Genomic DNA, 14,506 nt, shown 5'->3' on the forward strand with positions numbered 1-14,506 from the left:
ATAGCACTAGACGGCCAATAAACTGTGACTTGTAAGGGCATTTAAAAAGGATTGGACGTTTAATGCCGTCAATATGTGTTTTCGATAACATTTTTCCTCTCTTACTAACTACCGTTACATATACTCTGTGACCTGGGCGGACAATTTGTTAAGATAATAATACGTTTGGAATAGATTCCACTGAAGTGACCAATGTCCCTAAAAGGGTTAATGAGAGGGTTAATAAATGTTTTGTTTTTTCCTTACAGTTATTGTTTTGTCAAGTGTCATAAGCCCTCCAATCACAGTCTGAAAATCCCTCATGGACTTTCAGTGAGATGCTTTTATTGTGAAGTGAAGCTTAAACAGAAATGTTATCTTGAGAAAATTTCGTTTTATTCACTTCTTTAGCAAACGATTAGAGTTCAAGTCATTAAAATCAAGTCATCAAAATAATAGCTGGAACATATCACCATTCTTGTCATTACAAGGAAACTCAACAGAGGGCACTCACAGGTGCTCAAAAGTGCATCATCTCGCCGATTTTTGTTTTTCTTCTCCATCAAGCACACGATGCATTTTTATGGCGCAGTCGCAACAATTAAAGCAGCATTCCTAATTGTTTGGAAGAGTTTTGTTTTCTCTAAGTGTGATGAAACCCTGCACTTTGAGTTCTTTTTGACGTATGTGTTAGTAAGTAAGACTATATACAATAAATAAATGGAGAAGGGTAATGGTCCCTACATGGAACCATGGGGTACACCCTTAGCACATTGGCTGCCATTGACATTCAATCCATTTGAAGTGTCTCCTCTGAACTTTAAGTCCAGATGAACATTTCTTTGTGCTTCACACGGAGTACAACATAAGCACAGATGAGATGACGAGCGCAGGGCTGAGTGAAGAGGCGATGCGGGATCCGGAGCGATACACCTGCCTTGCGTTCAGGGGCTGCACGGCTCGGAAGGTATTCACCATCGGCCTCCCGCCGGGGAAGCGAAGCTGGGAGAAGGCGGACAGCTGACAGGAGAACAAACATCCGGGGTAAAAGAAGATTCTGCCAAGACTTTTGTCATAATTTATTATTAAGGTAAACAATGATTGACAGGCGTTTAATGTTTGTGTAACCCCTGCCACCATCATTGCTTAAACTGATCCTGTTTGTTTATATATATTATAGCAGTCTAATTGTACCAGAAATGTCTGTCTTACCCGATATGTCAAAACTAGGGCTGTCAAATTAATGGCGTTAAAGGGCAATAATTAATTTTTTAATTGTTCACGTTAAAAATTTGACGCAATCAGAGGTTGCGCTAGACTTTTTCGTTGTCTGTCATTTTGACTGACAGGGTCATAAAAATCCGGTCATAATCTATTTTTACCCGTCACTTAAATTTTTAAAATGATGATAATGACATTGTGGTGATCCTTTGTTTGGCATAATTCACCTTCCGTACTTGTGTGTCCATTTGGCTGAGCGCGTTACCGGCTACGACACAGTCACGTGACAAGAGACACTTAAGAGCCGCGCGCGTTCCGGCTTGAATAGAGTTCACAGAGAGCAGCAGAGCTACAGCGGCTGGACACAGCAATTCGAGCTAACAAGACTCTTAATATTGCATACCGCTTCAACATATTCAATAGTATTTAGTTTTCATTCATTTTAAATTAATACTCTGTCCGAACAAGCTTAACAGAGAATCCACACCGTGCCATCACACATCAAGCAGATGAATATGTAACTTTTTCTCCGCAGTGACAAAAACAGTTCACAGTTCACCTGCTACTGCCTGAACGGAGTCTTACAACTTCCTCCTGGTGCGCATGGACTTGAATTGCGTGCCCGCTTGTGCAGTCCCTGTTTTTTCACCTCTTTTATCAACACCATCGTCGTTTTGGGGCTTTTTGAAGAAACTTCGGACACTCAGTTGCCTTGACATTTTTCAGAGTAAGGCCAACGACGTCATGCATCAAGAGAGACAATAGCTAATTAATATGCTCACTCGCCACCCTGTGGTCTGGGGTGTGAATTGCAACTTGTCAAAATGACAGATGGACTTCAGTTTTTTCCGTCACCGTTTTTAAAAATCGATCAACGACGGAAAATATTCGGTTAACGCGACCCCTGGACGCAATTAACGCATCCATTTGGGCGGAGCAAGAGACGATCTTTTTCTTAACTCTCTTAATTGAACACAATACAGAACATATTGTTTACCATTTGCTGCCACTACTGACAGTCATGGTTGCCCAACTTCCCATCACGCATTTGAGCGGAGCAGGAGATGATCTTTTTCTTAACACGCCTAATTGAACACAACACAGAACATACTGTATACCATTTGCAGCCACCACTGACAGTCATGGTTGCCCAACTTCCCATCATGCATTTGGGCAGAGCAGGAGATGTTCTTTTTCTTAACACGCTTAATTGAGCACAATGCAGAACATACTGTATACCATTTGCAGCCACAACTGACAGTCATGGTTGCCCAATTTCCCATCGCGCATTTGGGCGGAACAGTTAATTCGCTACAGTATAATTTAGTGAAAGCACAACAAAAATAATATTCCTATCCCTCAAAAAATAATAATAATAATAATGTTCACAAAAAGAAAAACGCTCACTACAAAGAGAACTGGCATTCCCAATCAAAATAGCTATGCAAAATACACATAAAACTTACTCAAACTGTGCCTTGGCTAGATCTCTAATTAAGTTAAAACTCGTCATTGACACCTTGTGGTGTATTTCAATCCCTACCTTACGTAGTTAAAGACACTGTGGAAGAACGGCAGGGAGCCCGATGTGACGTCACCGCTCGGCAACATTGACAATGGCGAGCTAGTAGTTTATTTTTTTTGATTGAAATTTTTACAAATTTTATTAAAACAAAAACATTAAGAGGGGTTTTAATATAAAATTACTATAACTTGTACTCAAATTTATCTTTTAAGAACTACAAGTCTTTCTATCCGTGGATCCCTTTAACAGAAAGAATGTTAATAATGTTAATGACATCTTGTGGATTTATTGTTATAATCAACAAATACAGTGCTTATGAACAGTATGTTGAATATTTATGTCCGCCTTGTGTCTTATCTTTCCATTCCAACAATAATTTACAGAAAAATATGGCATATATTAGAGATGGTTTGAATTGCGATTCATTACGATGAATTAATTTTTACGCTGTGATTAACTCGATTAAAAATTTTTATCGTTTGACAGCCCTAATCAAAACCAAACAATCCTGCTGTTATTGTGTCTAATTCAAACAATGGAACAAATGAAACCTGCAACGGTGTCGGAAACACAAGTGAAAAATTTGAACTCGCTGCACGTGACAAGCGATCCCCTGCTAGATTGGATTTATAATGGGAAAAGCAGGAGGTTCCTTTGTGTTTATTTCTGGAACATGTTATGTAATGGGGTAGGAAATGTAACATATTTATGTCACACTGCTGTTGCCATAGTTGAGAAGCACACTGAATGAAGAAGTGTTATTCTACTCAAGTCTCGGCCTTACATGTACTTAGATTGAGGAAGTAAATAACGCGTTGAAGTCCGATTTTCTGGAAAGATCAGAGCACTGCATGCGCCAATCATCGTTTAACTTGTTAAACAGTTGCTGCGGCAACTCACTGTGTGTAAGTGAGCAGCTAAGCAGATTTGAGTGGACTCACTCAATGAAGCATTTAATAAAGCCAAGAATTTTTCTACTTTATTCTTGTTTAAAAATAATTCGGTGGGACAGTAACATGTTTATACTATATATACATATATACATAAAAGATTTGTTTTTCAAATTATACTTTTGGGGAAAAAAAGTGAAAAAACTAGGGCTGTCAAAATTATCGCGTTACGGGCTTTAATTTTTTTTTTTTTTTAATTAACCATGTTAAAATATTTGACGCAATTGACGCACAAGCCCCACTCAAACAGATCAAAATGACAGCAGTGTAATGTCCGCTTGTTACTTGTTTTTTGGTGTTTGGCGCCCTCTGCTGGCGCTTGGGTCCAAATGATTTTATGGGTTTAAGCACAATGAGTGAGCATGGTGTAATTATTGACATCAACAATGGCGATCTACTATTATTTTGATTAAACATTTTACAAATTTTAATAAAATGAAAACATGAAGAGGGGTTTTAATATAAAATTTCTATAACTTGTTCTAACATTTATCTTTTAAGAACTACAAGTCTTTCTATCCATGGATCGCTTTAAGATTATGTTAATAATGTTAATGCCATCTTGTTGATTTATTGTTATAATAAACAAATACAGTACTTATGTACCGTATGTTGAATATATATATCCGTCTTGTGTCTTATCTTTCCATTCCAACAATAATTTACAGAAAAATATGGCATATTTTATAGATGGTTTGAATTGCGATTAATTACGATTAATTAATTTTTAAGCTGTAATTAACTCGATTAAAAATTTTAATCGTTTGACAGCCCTAAAAAAAAACATGTCTTATCTATATATCTCTCTTTCCAATGCTAAATCTGAATAAATACATTGAACACACAAAACAGAACCCAAATTTTTTTTTTTTTTTTTTTTTTGGGTGGCGCTACTTTGTGGTTTTTCATTTATCGCGGCGGGTTCTGATCCCCATTAACCGCGAAAAATGAGGGATCACTGTAATTATTATTATAAGTTATGTAATCCACAAATTCATGTTGAGAAATCTTAGCTCAGTGTAAATTTAGGCATCAATGGGTTGAGACTCTTTAACCATGACAAACGTTTCAATTTGTTTAACTATTTTTTTTTTTAATTCTCTTGCTCTGACATTTTCCTTTACAAAAAGATACACGATAGCCTGAAAATATTTTAGCTCTTCATAGGGCAATTGACTATTTTTTGGTAATTATAAAATACTATAAAGACCTGGTGCGACGACGACTCCGCTTCTGTCATGCCAGCAGCAGCAGACGACGATGACTCAGACTCTGTTCCTGGTCCGCGCGACGACTTAGTTCCTGACCCTCGCCCCGACGATGCTGCTCCCCGCTTCCTGCCACGACATGGCGGCATGGACGACCGAGCACTACCTCGTCTGGGACGCCCGCCTGATCTGCCCGTGCGGTCGCCCAACGTCTGGCGCCCCGGGCGCCCTCCCGATCAACCCGTGCGGTCGGCCCATGTCTGGCGACCAGGTCGCCTGCCTGACTAACTCTGATGGGCTGACGTTGCTCCCTCCTCCGGGCCCTCTTTCTGCCCGCCATGTTTAGGTCTTTGTGTTTTCTAGGGGACGTCTGGGATCCGTCCCTTGAGGGGGGGGGGGGTACTGTTAGGTTTTGTGTTTGTTTTCTCCTAGTGTGACTTGTCCCTGTGATTGCCCATTGATTTTCACCTGATGTGCCTTCTCCTAGTGTGTCCTCCTGTGCTCACCTGTTCCTTGTTGTCTCGTTACCTAGTGATGTGCTCCTTGGGTCGAATCCCTGAAGTGTGTGCCGAGTAATGTAGATGAGTGGTTCATGAACCGCGAGCCGATGCGCGTGTTGACGACTTACGTGGTGATGTTTGTTGCCCCGCGAAGCGGGTGTACCACGTGACTGATTCGGGAAATGATTCGCGAGCAGGTGTACCAGGTGGCTGATTCAGTAAAGCATTTGAGAGCGGGTGTACCACGTGACTGATTCGGGAAATGATTCGCGAGCAGGTGTACCAGGTGGCTGATTCAGTCAAGCATTTGCGAGCGGGTGTACCACGTGACTGATTCAGGATCTGATTCGCTTGGCTTGATTGGAGTTCGAAATAAAAGCGGCCAAGAAACGCTATGGATTCCCCTTCACTTTTCGTACGACGTTACCCCTTGTCTGCGTGTGTGTATATAAGCACCCAGTTTCTTGTCACTCCTTGTTACGTCATTGTCAAAGTCTGTCTACGTCCATGTCCACGCTCTGATCAACATTCTCGCGTCTCTCCAAGCCCTCGTGTTCCCCTCAGTAAGTTTTGATACCTAGCCTTTTGTTAGTAACCTGAGTTTTGCTTGCCGCTGTTTTTTTTGTTTTTTTTGGAATCTCGTTATCATTTGTTGGTACTTTGTTTTTCGCTTGCCATAATTAAATCATCTTGCACCGTCAATCTGCCTCGCCTCCTTTCCCTGCATTTGGGTCCACACACCACCTGCCTGCCCGTTTCCTGACACTGGTGTGGACGTCCAATTTGTTTGAGGTGAGGGGACCGGCATTGAATGCTCATCTTTCATCATTTAATTATAAATATATATATTCATTAAATTACATTTTAAAAGTTTTTAAAAAGTTTTGGGGTTTTTTTTGTTAAAAGATCATTTTTTAAAATAAACATTTTACGAATAGAAAGAAAACGAATATTTACTGCTTTGACCTTTTTTAATATTTGAAATGTTTCTTAAATTTTAAGTAAAAAAAGATATTCAGTTTTCTTTTTTTGCTCCTTGTTTTGAATAGAAACGGTAAATAAACATTAAAAAAAAAAAATATTTACTGTTAACTCTTTAGATGCCATTAACGGCGTTAGACGTCCAATACATTCTACCTGGGGAAGTTGAGAGTGATGATTCGCTTCTAGTGCCGTCAAAAGCAGCCCATAAGTTCAAGACTGCCCTAAAAGGACTTTTAAAAACTTTTTTCCCCTTTCTAAAATGGATATCATAATTTTTTTAAAGATTTTTATTTTCTTAACCTTATGACTTCCTTCTTAATACAACGGTGCATAGACTTCATAGTTTATTGACATGGCACATTTGCCATTCACTACATGCATTTTGAAACGTTGTGAAAAAAAATCAATGGGAGAAATTAGCCGCTCCGGCATAGGCATTAAACTTCCGAATATTTACGTAAAATAACTGCTAACCATCCGTTTTTTTTGCTTTTAACCAAGAATCGAGACTGTTTTACGTCTATCTATGAAGAATTCAGGGATTTAAGCATTTATTCAAAAGAATTTTCAACACAAAAAGCTCTTTGTTGTACTAAGGGGGCGGCCACAGTGACTTATCTAGCAGCACATTTGACATATTGAAGTAAAATAAATACTAAATGCCCGTTTTTTTTTTTTTTTTTTTTTTTTGCTTTTAACCAAGGATCGAGACTGTTTTACGTCCATATCTATAAAGAATTCAGGGATTTAAGCATTTATTCACAACAATTTTCAACGGAAAAAGCTCTTTGTTTACATATAGCGGCTGCTAATTTCCTTACTGACTAGCCTCATATTTCGCTATATTTACGTAAAATAAATGCTACCTGCACCTTTTTTTTTTTTTGCTATTAACCAAGAATCAAGACTCTTTTACGTCCATATCTATAAATAATTCAGGGATTTAAGCATTTATTCACAATTTTCAATGCAAAAAGCTTCGTTGTATTAAGGGGGCTGCCACAGTGACTTAACTAGCTGCGCATTCCACATATTTACGAAACAAATTTCAGGGATTTAACCATTTATTCACAATTATTAAGTCTATGAACTGTGCTTGCAAAATTACACCATTTCCCACTACCAAAAATATTTAGGACATCCTTGGACATTACCATGATTAATTATTTAAATGACTTGACAGTGACTCATTGACCTCACCTGTTGCCTACTGAGGGGTACGGTATTTTCAAAAAGGGTCCAAAGAACAGATTGGGCACAGTCAGGTGTGGTGAGGGATCCGAGGTAGCGGAAATAATCTCTCATGTCGGTGGGTGGAGGAAGAAACATTTGCAGGGAGATGCCCCGCACTGTTGTTTTGTTGGCTAAACATAGGAAACATCAAGAAATTGATAACAGTCCGAGACAACTACTCAATTCCATTGTTGATATTTCCAAGTAAGATGCAGTAATAAATATACACTACTCAGCCTATTACATTATTGCAGTAAAGAAGCAACATTTATCTTTTTTTTTGTAACTTATTGCACACAGAGAGTACATACCATCATCTAATCATCTCACACATTGCACTTTGGCACTTCGTTTACTCGCACGTGTGTATAATATCTATAATGTATCATGTTTCATATCATGAGCACACTTACACTTTGGCACGACACATGTATCATATCATCTCATGTTTTACATACCCATGGGAACTTACACGGTCGTGGGATTCTCTTCAGAGCTTTTATGAGCGGTTCAAACTTTTTGTTGGCTGAATTTGACTCCTGGCAGAATAGCACAGAATGCACAAATATTCAGTTTTAAACCGCCTGGAAAGAGAACTGAAGTTCTCGTTTACTTTGTTGTTGCTGTTTTTCTTTCAATGCTATTGGCAGCGATATGCATCCAATCCATTGAGCAGGTGCACACATACAAAATACAGTGGGCAAATAAGTATTTAGTCAACCACCAATTGTGCAAGTTCTCCTACTTGAAAAGATTAGAGAGGCCTGTAATTGTCAACATGGGTAAACCTCAACCATGAGAGACAGAATGTGGAAAAAAAATAACACAAAATCACATTGTTTGATTTTTAAATAATTTATTTCCAAATTAGAGTGGAAAATAAGTATTTGGTCACCTACAAACAAGCAAGATTTCTGGCTGTCAAAGAGGTCTAACTTCTTCTAACAAGGTCTAACAAGGCTCCACTCGTTACCTGTATTAATGGCACCTGTTTTAAGACATTATCGGTATAGAAGACACCTGTCCACAAATTCAGTCAGTCACACTCCAAACTCCACTATGGCCAAGACCAAAGAGCTGTCGAAGGAAACCAGAGACAAAATTGTAGACCTGCACCAGGCTGGGAAGACTGAATCTGCAATAGGTAAAACGCTTGGTGTAAAGAAATCAACTGTTGGAGCAATGATTAAAAAATGGAAGACATTCAAGACCACTGATAATCTCCCTCGATCTGGGGCTCCATGCAAGATCTCACCCCGTGGCGTCAAAATGAAAACAAGAATGGTGAGCAAAAATCCCAGAACCACACGGGGGGACCTAATGAATGACCTACAGAGAGCTGGGACCACAGTAACAAGGGCTACTATGAGTAACACAATGCACCGCCAGGGACTCAAATGCTGCACTGCCAGACGTGTCCCCTTGCTGAAGCAAGTATACATCGAGGCCCGTCTGCGGATCGCTAGAGAGCATTTGGATGATCCAGAAGAGGACTGGGAGAATGTGTTATGGTCAGATGAAACCAAAATAGAACTTTTTGGTAGAAACACAGGTTCTCGTGTTTGGAGGAGAAAGAATACTGAATTGCATCCGAAAAACACCATACCCACTGTGAATTATGGGGGTGGAAACATCATGCTTTGGGGCTGTTTTTCTGCAAAGGGACCAGGACAACTGATCTGTGTTAAGGAAAGAATGAATGGGGCCATGTATCGAGATATTTTGAGTGAAAATCTCCTTCCATCAGCAAGGGCATTGAAGATGAGACGTGGCTGGCTGGGTCTTTCAGCATGACAATGATCCCAAACACACAGCCAGGGCAACAAAGGAGTGGCTTCGAAAGAAGCATTTCAAGGTCCTGGAGTGGCTTAGCCAGTCTGCATATCTCAACACCATAGAAAATCTGTGGAGGGAGTTGAAAGTCCGTGTTGCCCAACGACAGCCCCAAAACATCACTGGTCTAGCCCTATATTGTCAAATGTATCACTTTTGATACACCTAAAATTTCATGATTTTGAGACTAATTCAGAATTTTGACATTTCTTTTTGAAGAAAAAAAAATGATGGATGCAAGTCAACACATTCATTTGCAGGTTCCATGAGAAAAACAAACAGGATTTAGCAAGGTTATAGATATCTGAGCGCTTATTACAAATATTCATTTTGACTTCTTACAAATTTCAAAAAAAGGTTTCATTAGGACCTTATTTTTCAAATTTTGGGATTCGCTGATAATTGCTTCATATTGCTGGCATTAAAGGGCTAAAGTAGATCTGCATGGAGGAATGGGCCAAAATACCAGCAACAGTGTGTGAAAAGCTTGTAGAGTTACAAAAAACGTTTGGCCTCCGTTATTGCCAACAAAGGGTACATAACAAAGTATTGAGATGAACTTTGGTATTGACCAAATACTTATTTTCCACCATGATTTGCAAATAAATTCTTTAAAAATCAAACAATGTGATTTTCTGGGGGTTTTTTCTCGTTCAGTCTCTCATGGTTGAGGTTTACCCATGTTGACAATTACATGCCTCTCTAATATTTTCAAGTGGGAGAACTTGCACAATCAGTGGTTGACTAAATGCTTATTTGCCCCACTGTGTCTGGGTGTTCACCTGAATTACAAAAGAGACTGGAACATAGACTTCATAATGGTATTGACGGGACACGGGGCGCGGGGCTGATTAATAGGGGGCCTATCTCCGTCAAAGCTGACCGAGTAGAAACACAAAGAGCTTTTTCCGTTGAAAATTCTTGTGAATAAATGCTTAAATCCCTGAATCCTTTATAGATATGGACATAAAACAGTCTCGATTCTTGGTGAAAAGCAAAAAAAAACAAAAAAACGTGCAGGTAGCATTTATTTTACGTGAATATTACAAAGTATAATGCCAATGCTGTTGTGGCTAATTTCTCCCATTTATTTTTTTCACGTTTCAAAATGCATGCATGGTACGAAAAATATAATCATTACCTTGAATCCTCCCCAAAAAAAAAATCACTCGTGAGACAATCCACTTGGTCAGCTTTGATGGCCACGCCAACAACGCAGGCCACCTATTAAATGGCCCCATGTCCAGTCAATATTATGAACTCTGACAAAATCTAAGATTAGTTGTGGATCCTGCACCCAATTTCTTTTTAAACACTGTCAGACCTAACTCAAGAAAAGTGTTCCCAGTGTTACTTTTCAAAGACACATTTCCTTTGAGTGGCATACCGCAAGGCTCTGTTGTGGAGCCATTATATTAATGTGTATATTCAAACGCGATCTGCAAAATGTTGCTTTTTGTCGTATTAAAACTTATCAATTGAGCAGCAACATTGGTTTTTTCCACAGAAGGATGATTACCTGGAAGAAGATGCCAAGAACCGCCACGCCTTCTGGATCACTTAAAGCCTGTGACAATGAAACGTATTGTTCCTTGATGTGCACAATGTGCATCTGCAGGACAACACAAACAAACTCTGTATTAGAATGCTTTTTGAAAATGTTTGATAAATATTGTGCACATACTTCCATCGGATACGATTCGCCATCTATTGTGTGCTCAGAGCCAGGGCCCCCATCTTTGCCCCAGTGGAAGTGGAGTTGAAGTGCGGTGTATGTTGTGGACAGATTCCCTCCTTTGATTTTCATACCGGGAGGTAAATCCAGTTGCACTGCAATAAATACAAAATATTAGATATGTATGCTACTGTACAGTGGGGCAAATAAGTATTTAGTCAACCACCAATTGTGCAAGTTTTCCTACTTGAAAAGACTAGAGAGGCCTGTAATTGTCAACAAGGGTAAACCTCAACCACAAGGGACAGAGTGGAGAAAAAAAAGAAAATCACATTGTTTGATTTTTAAAGAATTTATTTCCAAATTAGAGTATAAAATAAGTATTTGGTCACCTACAAACAAGCAAGATTTCTGGCTGTCGAAGAGGTCTAACTTCTTCTAACGAGGTCTAACGATGCTCCACTCGTTACCTGTATCAATGGCACCTGTTTTAACTCATTATCGGTAAAAAAGATACCTGTCCACAAACTCAATCAGTGACACTCCAAACTCCACTATGGCCAAGACCAAAGAGCTGTCAAAGGACACCAGAGACAAAATTGTAGCCCTGCACCAGGCTGGGAAGACTGAATCTGCAAGAGGTAAAACCCTTGGTGTAAAGAAATCAACTGTGGGAGCAATTATTAGAAAATGGAAGACATACAAGACAACTGATAATCTCCCTCGATCTGGGGCTCCATGCAAGATCTCACCCGTGGCGTCAAAATGATAACAAGAACGGTGAGCAAAAATCCCAGAACCACACGGGGGGACCTAGTGAATGACCTACAGAGAGCTGGGACCACAGTAACAAAGGCTACTATCAGTAACACAATGCGCCGCCAGGGACTCAAATCCTGCACTGCCAGACGTGTCCCCCTGCTGAAGAAAGTAGACGTCCAGGCCCGTCTGCGGTTCGCTAGAGAGCATTTGGATGATCCAGAACCAGATCCAAGAACACCATACCCACTGGGAAGCATGGGGGTGGAAACATCATGCTTTGGGGCTGTTTTTCTGCAAAGGGACCAGGACGACTGATCTGTGTAAAGGAGCTTCACAGTGGGTATGGTGTCTTTCAGATACAATTCAGTATTTTTTCTCCTTCAAACACGAGAACCTGCGTTTCTACCAAAAAGTTCTATTTTGGTTTCATCTGACTATAACACATTCTCCCAGTCCTCTTCTGGATCATCCAAATGCTCTCAAGCGAACCGTAGACAGGCCTGGACGTGTATTTTCTTCAGCAGGGGGACACGTCTGGCAGTGCAGGATTTGAGTCCTTGGCGGCGCATTGTGTTACTAATAGTAGCCTTTGTTACTGTGGTCCCAGCTCTCTGTAGGTCATTCACTAGGTCACCCTGTGTGGTTCTGGGATTTTTGCTCACCGTTCTTATTGTCATTTTGACGGCACGGGGTGAGATATTGCATGGAGCCCCAGATCGAGGGAGATTATCAGTGGTCTTGTATGTCTTCCATTTTTTAATCATTGGTCCCACTGTTGATTTCTTTACACCAAGTGTTTTACCTATTGCAGATTCAGTCTTCCCAGCCTGGTGCAGGTCTACAGTTTTGTCTCTGGTGTCCTTTGACAGCTCTTTGGTCTTGGCCATATTGGAGTTTGGAGTCTGACTGGCTGAGCTTGTGGACAGGTGGCTTTTATACCGATCATGAGTTAAAACAGGTGCCATTAATACAGGTAACGAGTGGAGCCTCGTTAGACCTCGTTAGAAGAAGTTAGACTTCTTTGACAGCCAGAAATCTTCTTGTTTGTAGGTGACCAAATACTTATTTTCCATTCTAATTTGGAAATAAATTCTTTAAAAATCAAACAATGTGATTTTATGGGGGGGTTTTCCATATTCTGTCTCTCATGGTTGAGGTTTACCCATGTTGACAATTACAGGCCTCTCTAATCTTTTCAAGTAGGAGAACTTGCACAATTGGTGGTTGACTAAATACTTATTTGCCCCACTCTATGTGTATATGCTGTCATAGCAGATTCATGGCGCATTAAGCCCCCAAACTATTTTTAATTTGTCTGTCTTACCCTGGAAACCCCCGTTTACAGACGTCGCGCAACCGCTTTTGTTTCAACCCAGCCATAAAAAGAAGGAAAGTAATTAATATTTATTATTCAAAAAGTCAATCATTTTTAGCTTAGAATCATTAATTGCTGTCTAATATTTCATTTAAAAGAAAAAAACGACTTTAAATAATTATTCACTTACATATTTTAAACATTTAAAGAAATTTCATCACAATGAAAAAAATGGTGTCTGTAAATAAGTCACGGATATCTACCTCATAACTATCGCTTAATTGTATTTTTTTGTTGTTGTTTTTTTGTTACTGTCGCATTTCCCCCGTTGTTTTAGATGATAAATAATCGATCCAAACAAAGAAAAATTGGAGGAAAAAAAAGTTTAAAAGGGTAAATATACGAAAAGGAAAATCTCGACCACTCCTTGATGTCTGCGATTTCTGCATCGCGACCCTTGTTATATGTTGTTATATCCATCTTTCACTCTTAAAATTCCCAAAAAATCCGGCTGTGGCCATTCACAGCTGTGTCTTGACACTCGGTGATACATGCTCCATGGAGTTAAAGAGGTAAGTACGTGATAATATCTCGTTAAAATTGTGGCATCATCAACTCTGCTCTCTCATGCTCTCACCTCCAGTTGGGGTTTTGCTGTTTTAAAAAAAAATCTAAAATGCCCTCCTGTTCAAATTTTTTCTTCCCCCTAGAAAATTGAGATTTTAAGCTTCCCAATGATGTATCACATATGCATATAGAACAAATTTGAAATTTGGCCAGATTGGGGGTCTCAGAGCGGAACTTCAAGCCACCTGAGTGTTTTTCGCCTTTTGCATTTTTTAAATCCGTTTTCACTGGACGTCCATCACCTTCAATGGAACCCAATGAGTTTATGTAATTGATTCTAGCATTTGGGAGGTCACACGGTACCTGTATGACCATTGTTGGAGAGGTTTCCGTGAAAAGCGTGTCTGTATCTGAGAAAGTGCAGTGGTGCGAGCCTTTGGTCCGGTAGTACTTTCCTGGTCACGATGTTGACGGGTGATTGCAATCTGCTGTTACACTGAGGAAAAATTATCCCCCACCGGTCAGGCCCTGGTACACAAAGACCCTTATTAATACCACTCCGCTGCTAGTTTTAGTAATGCTGCTCTTGAGTTTTACCTAAACAGCTGTGATTGCAAGACACTTGGGACTGGTAACACCAATCTAGAATTTACAATTGACTTGTTATTATTATATGACGTGATATAATCACACTGTCTTTCATGAGAAGCATTGAGATGTTCCTACCTGCCCCAGTGACAATCTCCAGGAATGA

The 14,506-nt window shown here is 39.7% G+C and overlaps 1 protein-coding gene across 4 annotated transcripts in view; it reads right to left on the minus strand.

Annotated features, from left to right (window-relative positions):
* Nucleotides 1–411: 411 nt before the first annotated feature.
* The window catches only part of LOC130917983 (carbonic anhydrase 4-like), a 40,484-nt gene continuing 26,389 nt past the window's right edge, over nt 412–14,506 (minus strand). For 2 of the 4 annotated variants that reach the window (XM_057839794.1, XM_057839797.1), the window contains exons 2-6: nt 11,118–11,263; nt 10,953–11,045; nt 8,073–8,139; nt 7,568–7,731; nt 412–999 (exon numbers count right to left, since the gene is read on the minus strand). In XM_057839794.1, the coding sequence (XP_057695777.1) occupies nt 829–999; nt 7,568–7,731; nt 8,073–8,139; nt 10,953–11,045; nt 11,118–11,263 (641 nt within the window). In that variant the 3' untranslated portion in view covers nt 412–828. Of the gene's footprint in view, nt 1,000–7,567; nt 7,732–8,072; nt 8,140–10,952; nt 11,046–11,117; nt 11,264–14,115; nt 14,281–14,349; nt 14,395–14,506 lie in introns of all 4 variants that reach the window. The other 2 variants (XM_057839795.1, XM_057839796.1) reach the window with 2 other exon arrangements.

The sequence above is a fragment of the Corythoichthys intestinalis genome, chromosome 6 (assembly GCF_030265065.1).
Source record: "Corythoichthys intestinalis isolate RoL2023-P3 chromosome 6, ASM3026506v1, whole genome shotgun sequence".
NCBI classification, from domain to species: domain Eukaryota; kingdom Metazoa; phylum Chordata; class Actinopteri; order Syngnathiformes; family Syngnathidae; genus Corythoichthys; species Corythoichthys intestinalis.